At 38.8% G+C, this 19955-nt stretch overlaps 1 protein-coding gene across 1 annotated transcript in view; it reads left to right on the top strand.

Annotated features, from left to right (window-relative positions):
- LRRC16A (leucine rich repeat containing 16A) overlaps positions 1–19955 on the top strand; it is a 184020-nt gene that overhangs the window by 71910 nt on the left and 92155 nt on the right. Inside the window, exons 3-9 of the mRNA XM_014938618.1 lie at positions 3890–3949; positions 6182–6303; positions 8287–8384; positions 8737–8807; positions 8941–9014; positions 14147–14222; positions 16717–16805. Coding sequence (XP_014794104.1) covers positions 6188–6303; positions 8287–8384; positions 8737–8807; positions 8941–9014; positions 14147–14222; positions 16717–16805 — 524 coding nt within the window. The 5' untranslated portion in view covers positions 3890–3949; positions 6182–6187. The remainder of the gene's footprint in view (positions 1–3889; positions 3950–6181; positions 6304–8286; positions 8385–8736; positions 8808–8940; positions 9015–14146; positions 14223–16716; positions 16806–19955) is intronic.

Here is a 19955-nt window from a genome sequence, read left to right as displayed (position 1 = left end):
GGAAATTTAACTTCTAGAAATGCAGGTGGGTGAAGAGGAATGTTGGAAACACCAACTTGAAGAATTGTGAGATAAGCTTGATGATCTTTGTAGCAGGACCTTTTATGTCTAAACAAGCTGATGTTGTTATTCCCTCTAGTGTTCGTAGTGTCATATGTGATTTGGAGTTAGAAACTATGTTGAAGTTTATTAAATTCATCTGTTCTCTGATGATTTCTGTGGTTCATTTTGAAAAGCATCTTGCCAATCTGCTTTGCCAATGCCAGTGAATTATTTTATCTATTCCTGTGACAATTCATAATGATGTAGCAGAGAAGGATAATTTCCTTCATTCATGTGAATGAAAGTGACTGATGTGCAGGAACACCTCAGTGAATGGGAATTCAGCATATATTCTACTTTGTGTGTATGCCTGTGTGTAAGTATGTATATGTGTGCGTGTATATGTACTTTATAGAAAAAATAGGGTCAATAAATGGAATGATTGGTAGGTAAATGTGGCCATACCATATGTATAATTTGAAGATGCTGATTGACAGACAGGATGACTAACTTGAATTTCTGCTGAAATGTATTTCCTCAGTTGGTCACTCTGTCCCTGCAGCAGAGATATCTTTGGTTGTTTGTCTATTGGCTTTTGGATCACTGCAGTTTGCAGCCTGCTATTTTAAGGCAGGGTTCGGTGACTGGTTGCATGGAAACACAGCCAGTTGATGAACAGCTCAGACATCAGTGCAATGGCAGTATGATGGACAGGTGGTGATGGTAATCTTGTTAAATAATAGCAAAGCCATTGTAATTCATCAAAAAGCTCTTAAAGGGTAGGGCTCAGTGTACTAAGGAATAGCTGTACAAATAGAAGAAAGGTGATCAGAATAAATTGCATCTGCTCATGGTTTATGTCAAAATTAAACTTTGTATATCTGAACAATTGTTAGTATGTGTGAAAATGCATCTCTTTTTTAGCAGGATTAGTGAAATTTACTAGATTTTTCTAAAGTCTGTACTATTTTTAAAAGCTGCCCAGAAGCTTTCTGAGCTCAAGAACTTCCATATAACTGGCACACAGTACCTGCTGGTGAGAGAGCTGAGAACATGCAGCAAAGACGCTTTAGTCCTGCAGGGTTCTCTCACAAAAATGAGTATGCTGAGAGATGGCCAGTTCTGAGTGACTGTTATTACTACATCTGATTGCAAGCTTCACTTGTCCTTGAACAATGCTGTTGAGATGTATCTACTAAACAAGGATCAAAGTTAAAAGGAATAAAGGTTTATTTATTGTAATATCAACTCCCACAATTATCCTTAGTGCAAGGATATTGCAATGGCCACCTCCTAACTTGGCACTCAGGTCCAACCAGTTCATTTCCACTAATCTAGGTGGACTGATAGGAAAGGAAGTGCTGTCCTTAAAGTTTACTAATCCTTGCTACAGTCTATATAAAATGTAGTTGCAACATTAGTAAATGTTGGATGTGTCATCAAGCCCACAGATGAGCGTATGAAATATTTGTGGGAGTGTAATTCAGGTTTGCGAACATATTTCTAGTGCCAGCTTTCATTAAGTTTTGATTGAAAAAATTGGAAAGTGTGAAATTAGCTGTCTTCGTAATTGAAGGGTTCCTAAATAAGAGGCACTCATAGCCTTTTAAGAGGATTTTTAAAAAATATAATTTTAGGTAATAAATGGGATTATGCTTTTTAGAACCTTTTAAAAATTATTTCATAGTTTGAGGTAGATGATGTTTAGAATGTGTTCTGTATTTTTACTGCAAAGCAAGGACTGTAAATCCATGTTTTTAAGTAGAAAACTGAACCAAAGATGAACTGTAGGGGTGTTGCCACATTTCCTGGTATTTGCTCATTCTAGGCAAGAGGATTTTTGGAGATTGAATTCTTGAGTCTGGAGCTGTGTAAACTTTTCTCAGGAGTAGAAAGATATTTTTGATTGTGTGTACATATATATATGTTTACACATACAAAGTATGTTGGCAAAAGCAGAACCTTCAATCTGGTAGCTAAATAATTTACAAAACAGGACGGATTTCAATCATAGAAACTTTTCCCTAAAATTTCATTATATTTTGGGTAAACAAATGTTAGATAGTATCATATGTTTGTTTAATTTTACTTCACTGGAGAAAAAGTGTCTTTCACTTCTATACATGTAGTCTGACTTCGGTAGCCAACAGCAAGAGCTGCTATGGAATTTTATTTTATTTTTTCTTTCTGGCCTGAATGAATTGGATGGGACCATGTCCTGTCATTACAAAAGATTGCCAGTCTTAGCTTAGAAATAAGGTGCTGGAGAGGCCTGAAGAAAAGTGAATGTTGGAAAAATGCAGGAGGTCAGTGTGGGCATTGAGAAGATGCTTTTGCCGTTTCTGCCTCTCCTGCCTCAGTTCCCTGTGCACACTCACTTTGTCAACACCTGCCATGGTGCCCCTGAGGTCTGAAACTGTAGGATGCTGCCCCTGCAGCAGAATAAGTGAAGTGAAGCACGTGAAGACTCCTCAGGGAAAGTTCAGGGTGAAGTTTGGTCACTAAGCTATGTTTTTGGTGGACTTCACACAGAAACGGCTGAGTGGTGCTTGTGTCTTGTGATGCTCTCAAATCATAAGGGCAACTGAAGGGAAAAGGATTCAGAAAATAGGCAACAAAGAACAAATAGACAGTAATAACACCTTTAGTCTCTGCAGCTGTGAGTGGATAATGTGGCTAAGTGCTTTAAAAAGGTCTTCTATTTCATTAAACATCCCTAAATTTTAGTGTATTCTAAATAATAACGATTTTAACTGGAATTTTTTAGGCCGTTTCATTCTGCGGTAAGACTGTTTGTGACTACTTGCCGATTTGCCAGTAAGACCTTGGTGTTTAGAAGCTGTACCTAGTATCTTGCTGCTTTCTGGAAAACTTTTAGCTGGTACTTATTGCTGGAAAATGGTATGTTCCCGACTCCCGTGCTGTTGTAGCCTTTGCAGAGTGGGAGTCTTGAGACCTACGTCCGGGTTCTGAGTACCATTCAGGATTGTCTTTTAAAAAGATTGTCACAAGTACAGAAAGAGAGTAATACAGCCTTTGCCTGTTAGCCTGGGAGCACCCTGACTGTGAACCCAGGATAAGATAGAGCACAGGAAACCGTGCAATTCCAACAGACTGCTCAGTTACAATGGTTTTAATGATAAATAAAAGGAAATGACCAGGCTAATGTCTTGCCCTGTAGTTATGGTTCAGTCCAAGAGGTTTGTTTCTTTCTGCATATCTCAGCTGTTGTCCAGATAGCCCACTCAGGTAAAGCTAATGTATTATTTCCTCTTATACTTTTAGACATGCTAAAGTAATATGGAATATATATATATATCTATATCTGTATCTATCTTATCTGTGTATGGTACTTTTATTTATACATGTATATATAAAAGATGGTGTGTGCATGTCCCTCCAGCTTCTGTGCAGTAACATATTTCACACCTATGGTTAGTGTAAATAATGAGAGAGTAATATGTGATACTGTAAGTATTGTAATTAATGAGTATTCAGTCACAGGAGTACACATCAGTAGGGTATTGTATGAACAATGCTTGTTATAGTAAAATTTTGTCATAAATTTTATTATAAGCTTATGTGCTTATAGCTTACAGTAAAAGGTCCAGTGTCGTATCCCTTTAACCTCTGATAAACATTTGAACCTGTAACAAGCAAAAGTAAGCATTCTTTTAGTGTAAAATACAACCAGATAAGATATTAACAAATACTTAGTGTCAATTACAGAAACTGACATAAAACAACAGTAGCATCATTCGAGGTTTTCTTAACCTTTCTGAAAAGTGTAAGTGCTTTTAAAAATAAGATATTTGCACTAATGTGGCATTTTCTTTTTTAACTACAGTTAGAACTAACTTTCAGCTACTTGGAAATCCAAGGAGTAACTTCCAGTAAACCGGGTCAGGTGAGTGTATTCTAGATAAAAGATACTTGTTTACTCATTGCTAAATCTGTTCCAGTCAAGGAGGTAATGCTCTCACGTAGAGTTCTCCCCATCCAGTGAGCGCACTGTATGTTTACATTCTTATCTTCATGCTGCTTTAAAACCTTAACAATTATTATAAGAATTTAAAGAGTCAGTTTTAGGAATGTGTTGTGCAGGTGATGTGACAATAAGAAATACATTTTTTTTCTAGTTCAACATGGTACACATTTTCATTTGTCTCTTCAGTGAGTAATTTTCTCAGAGGTGGCAGAGCAATGGCAGCTGGTGCATGATCATCACCAAGCAAGACTGAATGGATTCTGTGGCATAAACATTTATGGTGAAGCCAAAAGCTACTGCTTACACTGCAGGCAGAAGTGGTTTGCTTACTACTGTTCTCAGTGCCATTACTGTGTACAACACAAAATATATTTGACAGCAAGTTATGTCTCCAAAAAAGTGAACGTCAAAGAGAAGGTGCTGAAAAGAAGAATGCCTTTAATAGGTTTTTCATTCATGAGATGAACATGTTGACAAGATTTGACAGTTCAATTGTATCAAAGTCTTCATGTGTTTCATATGTGTTTGGCTTTTAAAGAGCTTTTTAAAAATAGGAGCGTCTGACACTTTATTTGAACTCTGAAAATCTCTTTGTGTTTAACATGTCATCTTTTTAACCTGGCTTTTGAAGCTTTCCTTAAAGGAGAGGGGAAAAAAAGGTCCAGATGTTTACTGTTTTAGTGGGGAGACATTCAATATATTCTGTGTAAGTCTTTTTGGCTTTATTTATTCAAGATACTAAAAAAACACGGTAGCTAAGGCTGATTGTTCCTGGAGGCATAGACAATGACTGTTTAGCAGGGTTATAAGGGATTTTCAGCAGCTTCACTTAGCATACCATTTTCATAAAATACTTCTTAAGGTTTTGTATGTTTACATTCGTTTGTGTTTTAAATGTGTAAGACTTAGAGCTGAAGGCAGGTTGAATCCCAGATTATTGCTGATGGGGCAAATGGTGGAGTTGCAGTTTTCCTGCAAACAGTGTGTTATATTCATTATGCCTGAAGGACGTAGTCTTGTACCTGGTGTCTCGCAGAAAGCCATGAAGAGCTTCCCACTGTAAGATAAGTGAATAAATGGACAGAGCAATATAGAGAAGTGTTGAGTTAATATTGGTGGTGATGAAAAACAGCAGCAACTTGCCCACTCATTCATCTTCAGGGAATGACATCAACAGGTTCAGAGAGGAGTTGAATTGGTAGGAAAAGGTGTGAAGATTCTTGGTGTGCTTTTGGGCCAGTACAGCCTCTTTGAGGATTGTCTGGGCGATGACCCTAGAGGAACTGGAAACCAAAAGAGACCTTGGAACCAGTTTCAATAAAAAACAATCTTTAACATACTACGTAGTGTTCCCTCTCATATTTTCTATCTACACTTCTTATTTATTCCTAATGTTAACTTCTTACTGTGTAGGCACAGCTCTTCATCTAAAAGAGTTTATAACTTGGGCTGTGTTGAATATTCACTTTGGAGAAGACAGAAATACTACATTGCTTCCTGGGATGCAGCTGAAAGCAGCAACAGGCTCGATGTGTCACTCATACAGTAATCTGATTTGATTCTGAACACTCAGTATATAACAGAGATGAGTTGCAAAAGGCTTTATTTTTCCCTGTAGCTGAAGCATGTATCCCCCAGACAGCAGGACAGTTATTTTAGCTGAGTTACTGCTTCATCTGAACCAAGACAATATATTACCTTAACGTTTTCTTAAACGACATAGATCAAAGCATTAAAGCTTTTCCAGAGGATCATAGCCATTAAAGACTTTTACTTTTTGCTGGAGGAAGCAGGTCCTACTCGTTCAATAGTTTCCTGTCAAGCTGCGCTCGCTTCTCCTGGGGTTCTGGGACGTGTTTCAAAGGAGGACAATGCTGTGAAAAGTTCTTGGTTTTCAAAGTGTCAGCTGAGGTCAAGATCCTTTGAAATTTTTATTCCCGTGGGAAGCAGGGCACTGTTAGGAAAAGCAAAGTTGGAGTTATGGGGGTCTTGTACGTTTCAGAACAACTTTCAAAAACTTTACCTGGAGCATTGTTGTGTCATATCTTAAAGAATAACAGATCTCTACTGGCATGCGGAGCATTCAGCTGGCACTCAGAATGCTCTCCCTTTTAAATGGACATGAATTATATGATGCCCTCTTATTTACAGTTGATTATGGAAACTGAGAAATGCAGCATCTCCATGAAGATGGCTTCTTCAGAGGATGTGAATGAGGTGCTGGCACACATTGGGACCTGCCTCAGGAAGATATTCCCTGGACTCTCCCCAGTGTAAGTGTCTTTTAGGGCACCTCTTGTGGCAATGATTGTGTGGAAAGGGTGACAAGCCACCACTTTTTTGTCCACTGATTTCCCCACTCTGACCTCAGAAATGAACTGAGGGTATGAGAAACACCTTGAGGCACACACTAAGCTTTTATGCAGGTACGTGACAGAACCAGGAGGCAGAGCAGAGCACAGATAGGCTATGCATGCTCTCTAAGGTCAAAAGAGCCTTCATTTTTGAAGGGCAATGCAGGTATTTGGAATCTTAAGTTTTCATTTTACTTTATTGCCTCTCCAACCTCAGGTATGGCTTAGATTCTGGCTTTTTGTTGTAATTTACTCCCTTCCCCATAAACAGCTGTGATATGTAGTAGGGTTTTGTTTTGTTTTGTTTTTCCCCAGAAGTAAAATCTGAGTTGAGAGAGGAGGGAAAAGTTCTGTTTACTTTCAGTGTTTGTGAAATGATGCACATAATTGGGAGCCTTGTTCTTCAAAACCGAGCCCTGGGCAGTCTTCTCATATACTTGCCATGGTGTAACTGGCTCCTTCTGTTATACATCTCCTTCTCTAGCTTTTTCACTCCGCTTCTTTATGCATTGTTCTTGTCTTTGGGTTTTTAGTTGTTTTTCTTGTATCTGTGCCTCTGAATTTTATCATCTTGCAGGAACAGTCAGTAGTTTTTATTTGTCTTATTTTATTTCTTCTCTCTGTCCCTGCTTCATCTTCATCACTTTCTACCAGATCATGCAGTTCTACTATTACTCTCTTCAGCTCCTGATTTTCAGCACTATTAGAGAAAATAGACTGTGCAAAAATTTTTTTCAAGAGGAAGTGATCTTTCATAGCAGACATTAGATGTGAACAGTCAGGCTAAATTTACATGTTTTATTTTGGGTGCATCTCTCTATTATTCACCTTTCCTGTAGGTGGAGTAGGAAATCAAGTCCATCAACACTGTCTGGCAGTTTATTTTTTTTACTTCCAGTTTATCTCTGTAGCAATATTATTAACTGCTTTGATGGAGATCAAGCTCTCCCTTCAAAAAGCACACATACAAGAGAATATTTGTGAGCGGGTTTGCCATAAAAGCTCAGTAATGATGTGAGAAATGTAGGGAAAAAGAGAAGAGCGAAGAGGGCTGCAAGGCTGTGCATGTTTGTCTGGGCATCTGGGAAGGCCTTGAGACCTAAACATGTTTTCTCAGGGCTTTCTTGAGAACATTACCCGAACTTTTGGTGTAGCTGCATGGAGAGCTTGGTTCCTGGAAAAGAAACCATTTTTCTTGCCTTCCTCTCAGATGGCATTACTTTCCAAAGTGAAGACATTGGAATTATGCAGAGCATGTAAGAGTAGAACAAGGAAAAAGGGGGAAAGAGGTTTCTACCATTAATATCTTTTATTATTTCTTTCCCTCTGTTTTATGGAATTCTGCAGTCTATGAGGCAGTCCTGTCATTCAGAAAAGCAGACGGTATAATTTCTTAAAGGTAGGAAGGGATTGTGTTTTTATTTAGAGGAGGAAGAACACTACCAAATTACAAAGATTGCAGCTGGGTATCTAGAGTGCAGCCTAGAGCCTACATGTAGTTACTACTGAGCATGCTCTGTGGCTCTTTGAATAAAAGCACTGTATAAACAGCTGTAGTTTCAGAGCAACAAGTAATACCCTTGTCTCTCCCCTATTTTGGGCATCCTTGTGTTAGTCAAGTGTCAGAATTCTCCTTAGCTTGGGTGATCCTGTCATAGAAAAGGGCTCAGTTGCTCCTGTAGTCCCAGGCTTAACCATTAGAAAGAAAGAAGAGACAAATAACTGTTACTCCTGGTCAGCCTCATGATGTGTGTGACTTGGCAAAGAAGTGGTTTGTATTAAAAATGATAATTCTTCCTATATGCTTATTTAAAATTGTACTTGAAATAAAGAAGATTTATTGATTTTAAAAAATACTTTCAAAGTAATGAATGATTTTCTTCTCCCCCTTTTTGCATCTAGGAGGATTCTGAAAAAAGTAACTATGGAGCCTTCAGAAAGACTGGCTAATCTCCAGGCCCTGTGGGACAGCCAGACAGTGGCAGAACTTGGACCTTGTGGTGAGAATGAATTTAAAGGCTCAAATATAAAAAGGCTGGGACTGCAGAGTCAGGAAGTTTAATTCTATTTCTGGCAGAAGCTTGTAAAGGTGTAATTAGTTTTAAGGTGTAATTAGTATGGAGCAGACTTCTGATTGGTAGCTGAAGGTACTATTTTAAGCTTTCTTGCAACCTGCTGGGCAAAGATAGGATAGTCTCAGTTTCTTTCAGCAGCACAATGGACAGCCTTCTGAGAGGAAAAGAGAGTGAGTTTTGGAAGGCTGGATCTTTAAGTATTAAAGTATGCTTTTAGATGTATGTTTGTTTGCTTGTTTTACTATTATGTTAAATTGCTCTCTTGGGTTGTTTTTAGGAGGCTTTTCGCAGATGTATGCCTGTGTTTGTGATTGGCTTGGCTTTCCCTATAGAGAAGAAGTACAGTGGGTAAGTATGTGTCTTGTTCTGGAGCTCTTTTCAGTTAACTGTGCAAATGACGAAAGAGCAAGTAAATCACAGAACGTGGAAAAAAAACCCCAATAGTTCTGTAAAGATGTATTTGGTTATATATTTCTAACAGGATGTCGATACAATTTATCTGACACAAGATACCAGAGAGTTGAATTTGCAAGACTTCAGTCACCTTGACCACAGGTAAACAATATGCAGTAATCATGCTAATATTTCGCAGAATTTCCTTGTTTCCCCCTCATAGTAGGGTGTGCCTGCCCTTACTGAAGTGGGATGGTCCTTTAACTGTTACTTGAATGTGTAGACCTCTGAAATTACCATCTGTAGTGTTTTTAGTTTTCAGCACAAAGCTACTGTTTTTGCACAAAAGCCCCATAGAGAGCACATTTCACTGAGGAGCCTGAGAAGATATGTTTCGCTGTTGGAAGCACTCCAAAAAGTTAACAGATAGATACTTTTCCTGTGATGGCGGATATAAGAGCTCAAATTCAGCGGAGAAAACATGCGACTACATCTGGTGGGCAAAGCAAAAAAGGAAATTATGCAGTCTTGTGCAGAATGTATTTCTCATGGTGTACACAGTAAAGGAAATTATTTTTGTCAGCAAGTCAGTAGAAGGTTTAAGTTGTTCAACTGAATCCCAGCCAGTAGTTTCTCCACTTGCAATAGATGCTATCAAAAAATGTGTACTTCCAGAAAGGAACTAATTGACGGTAATTTTACTGTGAGATGCTGAAACTTAGCTAAGTGTTTTATTTGGTTTACTGAATTTAGCTAGCTGAGAAAAATGGATTTTAAGAAAGTTGAATCTGAAGATACTTAAGTAGGAGGAAATGGGAGGAAGTCTTAACTAAAACCCATCATTATACAAGGAAAACGACAAATTTAAGAAACTGTAAATAAAATAGAGAAAGCATTTGTTTCTTTGGGAAAGCCCAGTGGAAGAATCAAGAATCTGTCAGAGGTACGATGTTAAAATATTGTAACAGGAAGGTTGAACCTGGAAGTAGTTAACTAAGAGTCTTTTGCATTCTTTGCAGTTTAAGCTGTCTAGTATGTAAACTTGCAACAAACCCCACTCAAATACTTAGCCAACTTCTGTGATGGGTCTTCACAGTCTGCACTGAATCCCATTGCAGAGTTACTAAGTTGTACCTGTGTTGGCTAATTCAGAAGTAAGTCGAACAAGACTGACTTCTCACGTAAGGGGCTGCAGCTGGTGCATAACAAATGTAGCCAAAGACTGGTTGGTTTAGCCTTGCTGAGAGAAGATAAGGAAAGGAATACTATTCAGCACAAGCAAATGTGGGACAAGAACATAAGAATGCTTTAAACATATTGCAAGGTGGAAGTGCTGAGAAACACCATGGGGCATTATTGAGAAAGTGACTTACAGATACCCAGCTTTAATAGAAATTACATGTTTGAACAATTTATGGAAGGGTGAAAAATATTACTTAGTAGGAAAGAGTAGATAGAAGTAGTATTTTAAGTATTTAGAATGTCTCAGCTAGTTCAAATGAGTTGGCTTTCAGAAAATGGAATAAAGGGTTGCTTGCTTCACAGAGCTTTTCATTGAAGTATTCCCTACAAAATTGTCATTACTGAGGAAATATATTTTTGTTGTTAATAGAAGTCTTTTATTGAAAGTCCCATGATTGTATAAGTCCAAAGATTCAATTTGGGAGCCGTTTACATGCCGTGGAATCCATCTTGTGATGAAAGTTTCTACATGTTTAGGACTGAACTAAGAAAATGATTTTGGATTGCAATTTCAAGAAAACTAATTTTTTTAGGAAGCTAAAACCTTATGATATTCATTAAAATATGAATTAGGATCTGAGATGCCAGTCAATTCAAGACATGTGAGTGTTTTGTCATATATTTAGCACAGTGAGGGTACTATAAATTAACAATATGCCATCATGCTTTGGATTTTGACAGACTGTTGTATGTCTTGTCCACCTACGTTTTTGGGATCGCTAAAGCTATACACTTCATGTTGTGGAGTAGCTCTGAAGCGAGGTAGGATGGGTACACAGGTTCTCTAGATACGGGGGCTATGGGTTGCAAAAATAAACTATTTGTGTTTTTCCTAGTAAAGCATTTCTGTTAGAGGTCAACATAAGTTGGCATGAATTATAGATGAATTTAAGTTCCCAGAGTGTCTGACACTTAGAGTGCATAGCATGGCTTGCCACATGGGAACGTGACTTCTGAGGTTTTGTCTGATGTTGTGCTGTGAACCATATAATTGTTAAACAACAAAAAAAAAGACTCAAAGTGAACAGGGCTTATTTCACGCAGTAGCATGATTTTCATCTGTGTAGCATATGTTTTATCATATTTGGACATTCAAAAAACGGTCAGAAAAGCATGATTGGTTAGACGTTTTTTCCTTTGCCCTGGTTAGATTTCTTGCCATCTTAAATACACTGGGGGACAGAGATGTTGAAAAAATGTGAAGGCATTAATGAAATTTGAATGTTGCTGAAGCTTGGAGAGATTTTCTGTGTTCCAGAAGAACAGAATCTGTTTCCACTATAAGATGGCACAGATTTACATGTTGGAAATCTTAATTTATTCTGGATGGTAGTTTAGTAAACAAACTAATAAACATTAGCAACTCAATATAACTCAATGTAAGCAACTCAATATAAGGGGAAGTTATGAGAAGGCCCTGCTTTTGGAAATGGTTGTTAGTGTTCTTTCATAGTATATTGCAAAAGAATTCAGATCATTGTTAGTATCACATCTAGAATTTAATGGAATGAAGTGAATAAAGCCGTATACAATTTTGAAAAGGAAAACTCAGTAACGAGTACAATGAGCTTAGGTAAGCTCAAAGCAAGGGAAGGAATGGGGTAAATTCCTAAAGGACCCTCACTGGTCAGAAGCACCTTCAAAAATTTGACCAAAATAATAAATAAAGGCTAACCTATATAGTTTCTCCTTAAAATCAGGTGGTGGAATCTGACAAAGTGAAATTTCTAGAGAGGAAGGCTACTGCAGATTGGGCATAGGTTCCACTGTCTTCAGGCACATGGATGGGGGGGCGGGGGTGTGGAGGGGTTAGCAGTTGATGTTACTGAAGCGTGCCAGTATCTGTGCTTCTCTAGGGTTTGAACAAACAGGCCTTGAATACTGCAGAAGACTAAACTATTTAAAGATGAGAATTTGCAAATCAGCTGGGTTGATTTGTTTTAAAACATTCCTGTCCTGCTGCAGCAACGTTTCTTTAACTTCTTGAAAGTCTTCCCGCTAACTCTCAGCATCCCCTGTCCTTCAGCCATTTCCCTCAGGGGCCAGGGGAGGAGATGGGAGAAGGGAATGGCCTCTGGCAAGTTCTGTCTGCAGCCACTCTCCTGCCCAGAAGATACTGAGCTCTTTCCAGCCCTCCAGGCTGGCTTACCAGCTCCCTGGTGGTGTAAACACTTGCAACCAGTGATCCCCAATCATTGTCCCTCTGTTCCTTTGGTGGAACTGGTGCTGCTGCTGGAATACATCTGCTGGTGGTCTCTTCTGCCCCTTTTTGGGAGTGGTGGTCCACAGCATGAACTGCTTTGCCCCACCAGTGTGATGGTGGTACTATCAGCCTGTCCAATGTCTTCAGCCTGCAGCATTCATCGCCAGCTGTAGCTGGATGGTTATCATTGGGTGGATAAACCAAAATTAGACCTGAAAAAAACCAACTTTTACGTTCATTTCACTTCCAAGGCAAAGGCACTGGCAAGAGGGACATCAAAGCTGCTAATTCATTACCTTCTTACCGATCACTCCAAGGGAAGGCAAAGGAGGACACTTCTTACTCCCTAGCAAAGTTCTTGCCTGCCCAGCCTGAGAGGAAAATACCTCTGGGTTGTTTTTTTCCTGCCCTAACATTTCACTAGTCAGTTTCTGCTTTACATGGAGATAAATGTGTGTGTAGGAGGAAAACAATGTGGTGGATGGAAATAAATCTGTACACTTCATGAAGTTGATAAGACTCTACTGTGCCAGTGGAAATGAATTCACCATGAGACGTGATGTGTGCTGTGAACATGATGGAAAACAGGCTTAGTCCTTGAAGGGCACCGCACACTAGATCCTCTGCAGAAGTGTGAAAACAGTCTATTTGCATGAGCTTCACAGTTGGTGGGCTACAGTCTTTTGCTGCAAAATGCTGCACCTTCTTACTGTTACCTTAGTGATGGGTTTGTACTTCCAAATCTAGCAACTGCAGTTCCCAATATAGCCTGCTGAAGGCTTGTCCATATGATGTTGCCTTGTGTCCTGGCTTTCCTACATGTTTAACAACCACCCTGAAGTGTCTAAATGTTCATGGAGGAAAAAATGAAGGAGAGGAAGAAGTTGAAGAAGATGTGAGAAGGGTGCTGCTTGTTTAGTGCAGAGCTGTGCCTACCTGCATATGTCCTGAATGAAAAGGTGGGGGGATAGGACTAGCTTGTAAAAACCAACACTTTTAAATTTCTCCCTGCAAAAACAGAGGCTTGGATGGCACTATTTTGCTGGTTGAATAACTTCATGTATGTTACAGCTCTTCTATAAAAACAAGGGGTTTCTAAGTAAAGTCCAAATGCAGAGGTATGTATGTATTTAACATGTTGTGTCAAAGCGATCCAAGTGCTGTGCTGCTAAATCATATGCTAGTGCTCGATGGATGATTCTGCTGGGGGGTACTGTACAGACATGACATTTATCAACGTCTGTTACTGGAGAAACTCAACAGAGGGAGAGCAGATCACATTAAGAGGCTTGGAATGAAGAAAATGGGAATAATTTAGAATTTCATTTGTGAAATCCCTTTTACAATTAAGAAGGGTTTGTGCTGCAAGTCACATTATTCTTTTGCAGGTCTCCTGCTTCCTGGGGGAATTTAACTATAGCAATAAGAAAAAGAGGTGTTCTCTGAAAGCATTCAGTCATGGATTTATATTAAATCATCAGACTGCCAAAAAGCTTTTTAGTGTCATGCTCAATTATAATTAGAGGTGATTAAGAAGCTTAAATATGTCACAGGCTGAAGAAAAAGTAATGCTAAAAGTAGGAATGGCAGTCCAGACAAATTCCAGGTTTAAAAATTCATGCTAGAATGGATGTCAGTTGGCCAGTCAAAAATTTGTATTACAATACGAGAAAGACACTGGTGGTGCTCTCTTTTGTAGAATGCAGAACTTTCTGTAATGGCGATGTTAGGCAATTAGCATTGCAAAAGCATGGGGAATTAGATATGGAAGAACACTTAAGAGATAACTTCAAATGACCAAAGCTGACAGTTATATGAAATGTGTGTAAAAGTGTTTTTCTTTTTCTAGAGACTTAATACCTATAGTTGCTGCCCTGGAGTATAATCAGTGGTTTACAAAGCTGTCCTCCAAGGATCTGAAATTAGTAAGTAATAAATTGAAATGGTATACTTGCTCCTACCAGGCTGTGCTGTGTTTTAGAGAATGCAAACTGTTGGATAGTTAATTCATGCCATAGAAACACTGCTGAGAGTCAGGTCTTGTCAAAATTTCAAGTGAATAAAGTTTGAAAACTTTGTTGGGCAATAGCAGTAGCACATAAAACTACTTCGTGAGGTGTTGCTAACTCCCTTAAACCATATTGGGTGACTAAACAGAAAACTAACTCTAAAGCAGCCAGAAATCTCAGTTGCTTTCTGGAGATAGAAAGAAAATATCAGGATTCTGTTGGTTTTTTTTCTCACATATAAAGCAGGTTTTTCCTCTTAATTTTCATTGCAAGTTGATGAATTTTTCTCCCAATTGTCTGAAGTAGTGTGTAGTAACCCTGTGTGGTAGTAAGTATGTAGTGATGTGTGACATTGATACTTTTCTACATCAGTTTTTCTTTTGAAAAAGCAAAAAGGGGGCAAATCTAAACAAGTTGGGCTACTGAAGAAAGGACCAAGAAAATCAGTAATTAGGTGACTTTTTAAAGATATCAGAATATGCTGTTTCTTCTAAACTTGGAAGTTCATAGTCACAGGTGGAGTTAGTGATTTGAGAAATTGCTTTCACAATTAAATCCAGAAACTTTTGTCTTAAAAATGAATGTCAAGTCTCATCTTTTTAAAATTGATGCAGTTTTATTGATCTGAAAATGTGCATATTACATTCCTAAGCTATCATTTTACATGAAAACCCAGAAGAAACTACCTTATGTGATTCTTGGCAGAAGAGTAGGCAAAAAACTTTTCTTTCATGCTGGGACATCTTACTCAGAATTATGTGTAGAATGAAACTGGAAATATTTTTAATCCTGTTGTAGTTCACTATTGAAATCGCCATTGTTAAAAGGTAGAATGCAATTAATCAGTTTCTGCCTCAATGAAATGAGATAGTTTGTTTAGTTAGAAGACGGGCTGGTGTAGTTTGCTTAGAACAAGAACTGACCATATTATCTGTCTGAGATATTTCCGTGGAAGTTTTTTGAAATTCTTAGCAACTTTTCTGTGAAAAACAATCCTTGTCAACCTTCAAAGTGCACCAATTCCTTAAAAAAACCCCAATCCAAGCCACAAACAAAAAAAAAAAAATCTTCTATTCCATTTTCAGTCAAAACCACCAGGAAAACAGAATTTGTTGGACAATAAATCTGTGCCATAGGAACACTGCTGAGGGTCAGTATGAGGTCAGACATATCTGGAGGCCATTGAATGCTTTGTGCCTCATGAGTCCCTGACATTGTGTTTGATAGATGGTATCCATAGTGTTTTTATAGTATATGCATGAAATTTTCCACTTGCAATCACACTGCTGTACAAGCATTGTGGTAATATTCTGAATTATTGAAATATGGAAAGCAAAAACAGAATTGGGAAGATGGCTGAGTTGACAATCTTTAGAAAAAATCATCACCTTTACTGTATAAAGAATTAATAAGATTTTATGTGTGTGGTAGATCAGGTGTTTGTTTTGGTTTTTTCTTCCTTAGGAGTTTCAATTAGTTTAAAATGTAAAAAATCCTAGAAAAAGTCACACTGTCATTAGACACACAAATATTCCAGGTACGAATGTTGCATTGTTTTTAAAGGCAGATAACAATAGTTTCAGCACTTTGTGATCGTGATGCAAATTCAGCTTTGGATTTCACATGACTGTTGGTCAGTGCGTGCTGTGACAAAAAAAAACCCACACAAATCCAGAAGTGAAATAAAAGATTATAATAAAAGGTTATGAGATACAGAGTTCACTGTATGGCTTTTGAATCATTAAGGTTTTATCTCTCTATTTGAACGAGCAAAGCAAACAAACTCTTTTGTTATCGTGTTTTGTTCATGGTACTTGCAAATGTCCACACAAATTCTAGAATCGAACAACAGTTAAATCATGAGATGGGATTTACTTCTATGTGTGCTGGGAGAATTCATACTGAAATACACTGACCCTTAAGCCCTAGTCCTTAGGAGTCTTTGGAGGACCTGTAGCTAGAGTGCTTTTGCTCTGGAGGTTTTCTTGGTTTTCTTTGTCTTCCTTATAACATCTTCCTGGTCAGGCTTTATTCTCCTTTGCACTAGTTGCCATGTTCTTCTGCAGGATTAGCATGCATATGAACAAGATTTCTTTAGAAATTAAGTGAGCATTTTTTTGAATCCCAGGGTTTGGGATTTTTATTATCATTATAAAAATTCTGCTTTGGGTGGCCAGCTTCATAAATGACTTGCTTTTAATCTGCCTCTCGCTTCCCTAAGTCTTTTCCAGAAGTTCTCTGTCGCCATCTGACTCTCTCTCTGGGATGTTTCTGCTATTCTTACTTATTGTTTATGTATGACAAAAAGCTCATCGTGGCCTGGATCCCATTACAACGTACAGCTTATAACTCGATAACCGTCTGCTCCATGTTTGTGTTCTTTAACACTGTTCTGTCTTTTCTGTGGCAGTCCACTGATGTCTGTGAGCAGATACTGCGGGTGGTGAGTAGGTCCAATCGATTGGAAGAGCTGGTATTAGAGAATGCCGGGCTTAGAACGTAAGTAATTCCTTTGAAATGTTGCATTAGTTGCTGCTTGCTCCCAGCAAAAAGGATGTGTGATGTGTGTTAACAAGAATAAGCATTACAAAAACTTATGCTCAATGTCTGCCTTGTTTGAGGACCCTGTAGTCACAAGCTTTTTATCAGGTTTTCCAGAGGTTCCTTATGTCCAAGAAATCCCTTTAAACTGATTTTTTTTTTTTAAGAATCTGCCTGGAGAGTTGGGTTAAGTGGAGCAAAATGGATTGGATAAGAGTATAAACCCTAAATCAACTTACACTGTTCCTCTCCAAATAGAATTGCCAGTAGAAGTATGAAAATCTTTTATCATTTAAAAAAAAGTGTTTGAGGTTTTGTTAAAAAAGTGTACTATTCCATCTTGCACAACAGATTATTGTTTCATTCCCAAGAGAGCTGTCTTTGTCTTACTGTGGATTGCAGTCTGCTCAAATATAACAGGACTTCCACATTAACAACTTTTTTAAAGAAGCAAAAAAGTAAATAATTAAGCTTAATGCCTTGCCATAACCTTAAAAGAAAGGTACATAGAGATAAGCCATACAATTTAATCCTTGCATATGTTTTAAATACAGTAAGTTGTAGTTACTAGGTATTTTGGGTTTTTCCCCATCACAGGAAATAGAAGCAAAGTTCAAGTTATAAACTAGCCCAGTTGGAAGTATTTGTAGCTTGTTTTAGTGTTAGAATAGTGTCCAAGACCATGTAGACAAGATAAACCCTAGTGCTGATGAAATTTTATGTTAAAAGCAGTGGAAAGGTAGGAGAAGCAGAACACTATACTGAGTTACAAATAAAGAAGGGAAACAATCACAGGGCAAATTTTGGGTGTGCTTTACATTGTCTCCTCTTTCATTGTTTGGGTCATTTTCCCCTTATTTTAAAAAGGGTTTTGCATCAAAATACCTTTAGAAGAATGCTGTCTAAAAGACACAGTAAACTTGAGGTGGAGTTTGGAATTACACCCAAGCTTTATGATCACTAGTGTACTGCCTTTAATAGCTGTCATTCAGACATAAGCAACTGATTTTAATCTTATTTTTCTTGCATTATGTGCCATGAAATCCGGTGATAATTAATAGTACTAAAAGATACATTGACTGCCTCTGCACGTTGCCTACCTTAACTTACCACAATTGGATTAACTGGTCTCAGTTTTAACAGGACGTGACAGATAATCAGCCCGTGACGTTGGTTTTCATGTCTCCATCTACATGCACAGTGTTTGGCATTTTGCCTTGGTGTGTATCTGCTCTGATCAGCATTATCTGTCTGGTTTTGTCAAGGACATATTTGTCAGTTTGGCCATTTATCATATCTGCTTCCTAGGAGGAAATCCTGTTGTTACTGGGTATCTTCCTTGACATAGCTTACAGACCAGTCATTTTTAACGAGCTGTGACAGACTGCTGGACCAGGGTTAAGAAAGTGCTACCAAGAGCCGTGCTTTTAGAAACACCTTAGCAGCTGCAAGAGCATATTTCTTCCTGCAGAAGACTCAGTTTAAAATGATTTCATTCTTTTCTACCTCCAGCTACTCATTTCTGTGATTTGGCTTGGGCCATAGCCCCATAAACACTTGTCATCCTCCCAGCTGATGAGACTGCAAACTGTTGTGAAGTAGTAGTCGTAAGGACCCAGAACTAGGGAATTGTGGACTTGCTATTGGCAAAAACAGGTTGTCAAGTGAAACTCCCTGTCTGATAGGATATGTGCCAGTGTAGGTGCTCTTGAAAACTCCCATTTCTATTTCTTTAAAGAGACCTAAAGGGTGCAGCCTAGATTATGTTGGATGGCTTTAATACATATAGCAAACCCTAATGTTTTGGCAAGTGTGTTAACTGAGGTGGGTGATACCCAGATTTCAAGGAAAGGAGATTTCAGGATCACCCGAATAAAGCAGCTTGAAAAGAGAGTTACATCCCTGAGGTGTTTTAGAGGAATGGGGGAATGTGTGATAACCAGAATATTCATTTCCATGAAGATTCAAGAAGGGTTCTTCAGTCTGCAAAAGCCTGTTTGCAGGAGGCAGTGAAGATGAGGTGATACACAGAATGTCCCTGCTACCTTCTGCACAGGCCTCCGCAGCCCTGTTCCAAAGGGAATGGCTGGCTATGCCAGAGGGAGAGCAACAGAGGTATCTGCTGCTGGTACCTGGAGGGCCTTTGATGTTGCATCTCATCTGCCTGTGCTGGGTGGGCTCTGAATATTCTAGGACCTAACTGTGCTAGTTCCTCCCACGCACGTCCTCTTTGCGTTACAGGGATGTTGTCTTGACAGATCTTGAGGAATTGTTTTGTTTGTCAGAGATTTTCAGATTTGTGCTATTCTTACCCTTGGTGAAATAATCCTTACTCTGCCATATAAGTAGTTACAGTAGGTCTTTTTTGGGCTTTACGTCCAAGCTGGAATGTCCCCAGTTCAGGCAAGTGTGGCTGTGCAATGCACGCAGAGCGAGTTTGGCGCTTTATATATAGAAAGTGTCAAGCTTATGTTGCATGCTCTGTGGTTGAAGTGTGAAGCCAAAAAAAGGAATAATTTTAAGGACTTGAAACAAAGAGCAGATGAAGGAGGGGAAGGGATGTCACTGAGATGCCTCTGTTTATGGTGGAGGCTGCACAGGGAGTGAAGAAGTTGTGTTAGGTGTTTTACCAAAATGAGCCTTGGAGCACCATGTGCCCTACATAGGTGATCCGGTGATTTCTGGTGGTAGTGCCTTTGCTAAATAGTTCACACACACCCCAGTTGTCCAAAAATTTCTAGTAATCCTGCCTATACTGGTGGCAAAGCTGGAGCAGAGCTTGTAAACAAGCCTGGAGATGGAGGCAGAGCACTGTAATGACAGGAATCCTTTAGGGATAAAGGAAGAGGAGGAAACTCCCCATGAAGAAACGTTTTTTTGTTTGTTTTTCAACTCAAAACCTCATTCTTCTTGGCTGCACCAAAGGAGCTTGATTTAGGTGCCTAAGCACAGGCATCTAATGCCATCTGAAATGCTGGAGGGTATCCACAGAGTGTTGGCAAACTTAACCGAGGACCTACAGGAGATATGTAGTCTTCTGCAGCAGCAGCTGGTAGCAAAGCAGGATACCCTGAGGCATGTCAGGTGGCACAGATTCAAACCCAAAAT

This window comes from Calidris pugnax, unplaced genomic scaffold (genome assembly GCF_001431845.1).
Source record: "Calidris pugnax isolate Ruff unplaced genomic scaffold, ASM143184v1 scaffold13, whole genome shotgun sequence".
In the NCBI taxonomy this organism is placed as follows: Eukaryota; Metazoa; Chordata; class Aves; order Charadriiformes; family Scolopacidae; genus Calidris; species Calidris pugnax.
The sequence above is the reverse complement of the archived record's forward strand: the minus strand, read 5'-3'. Positions and strand labels throughout refer to the sequence as shown.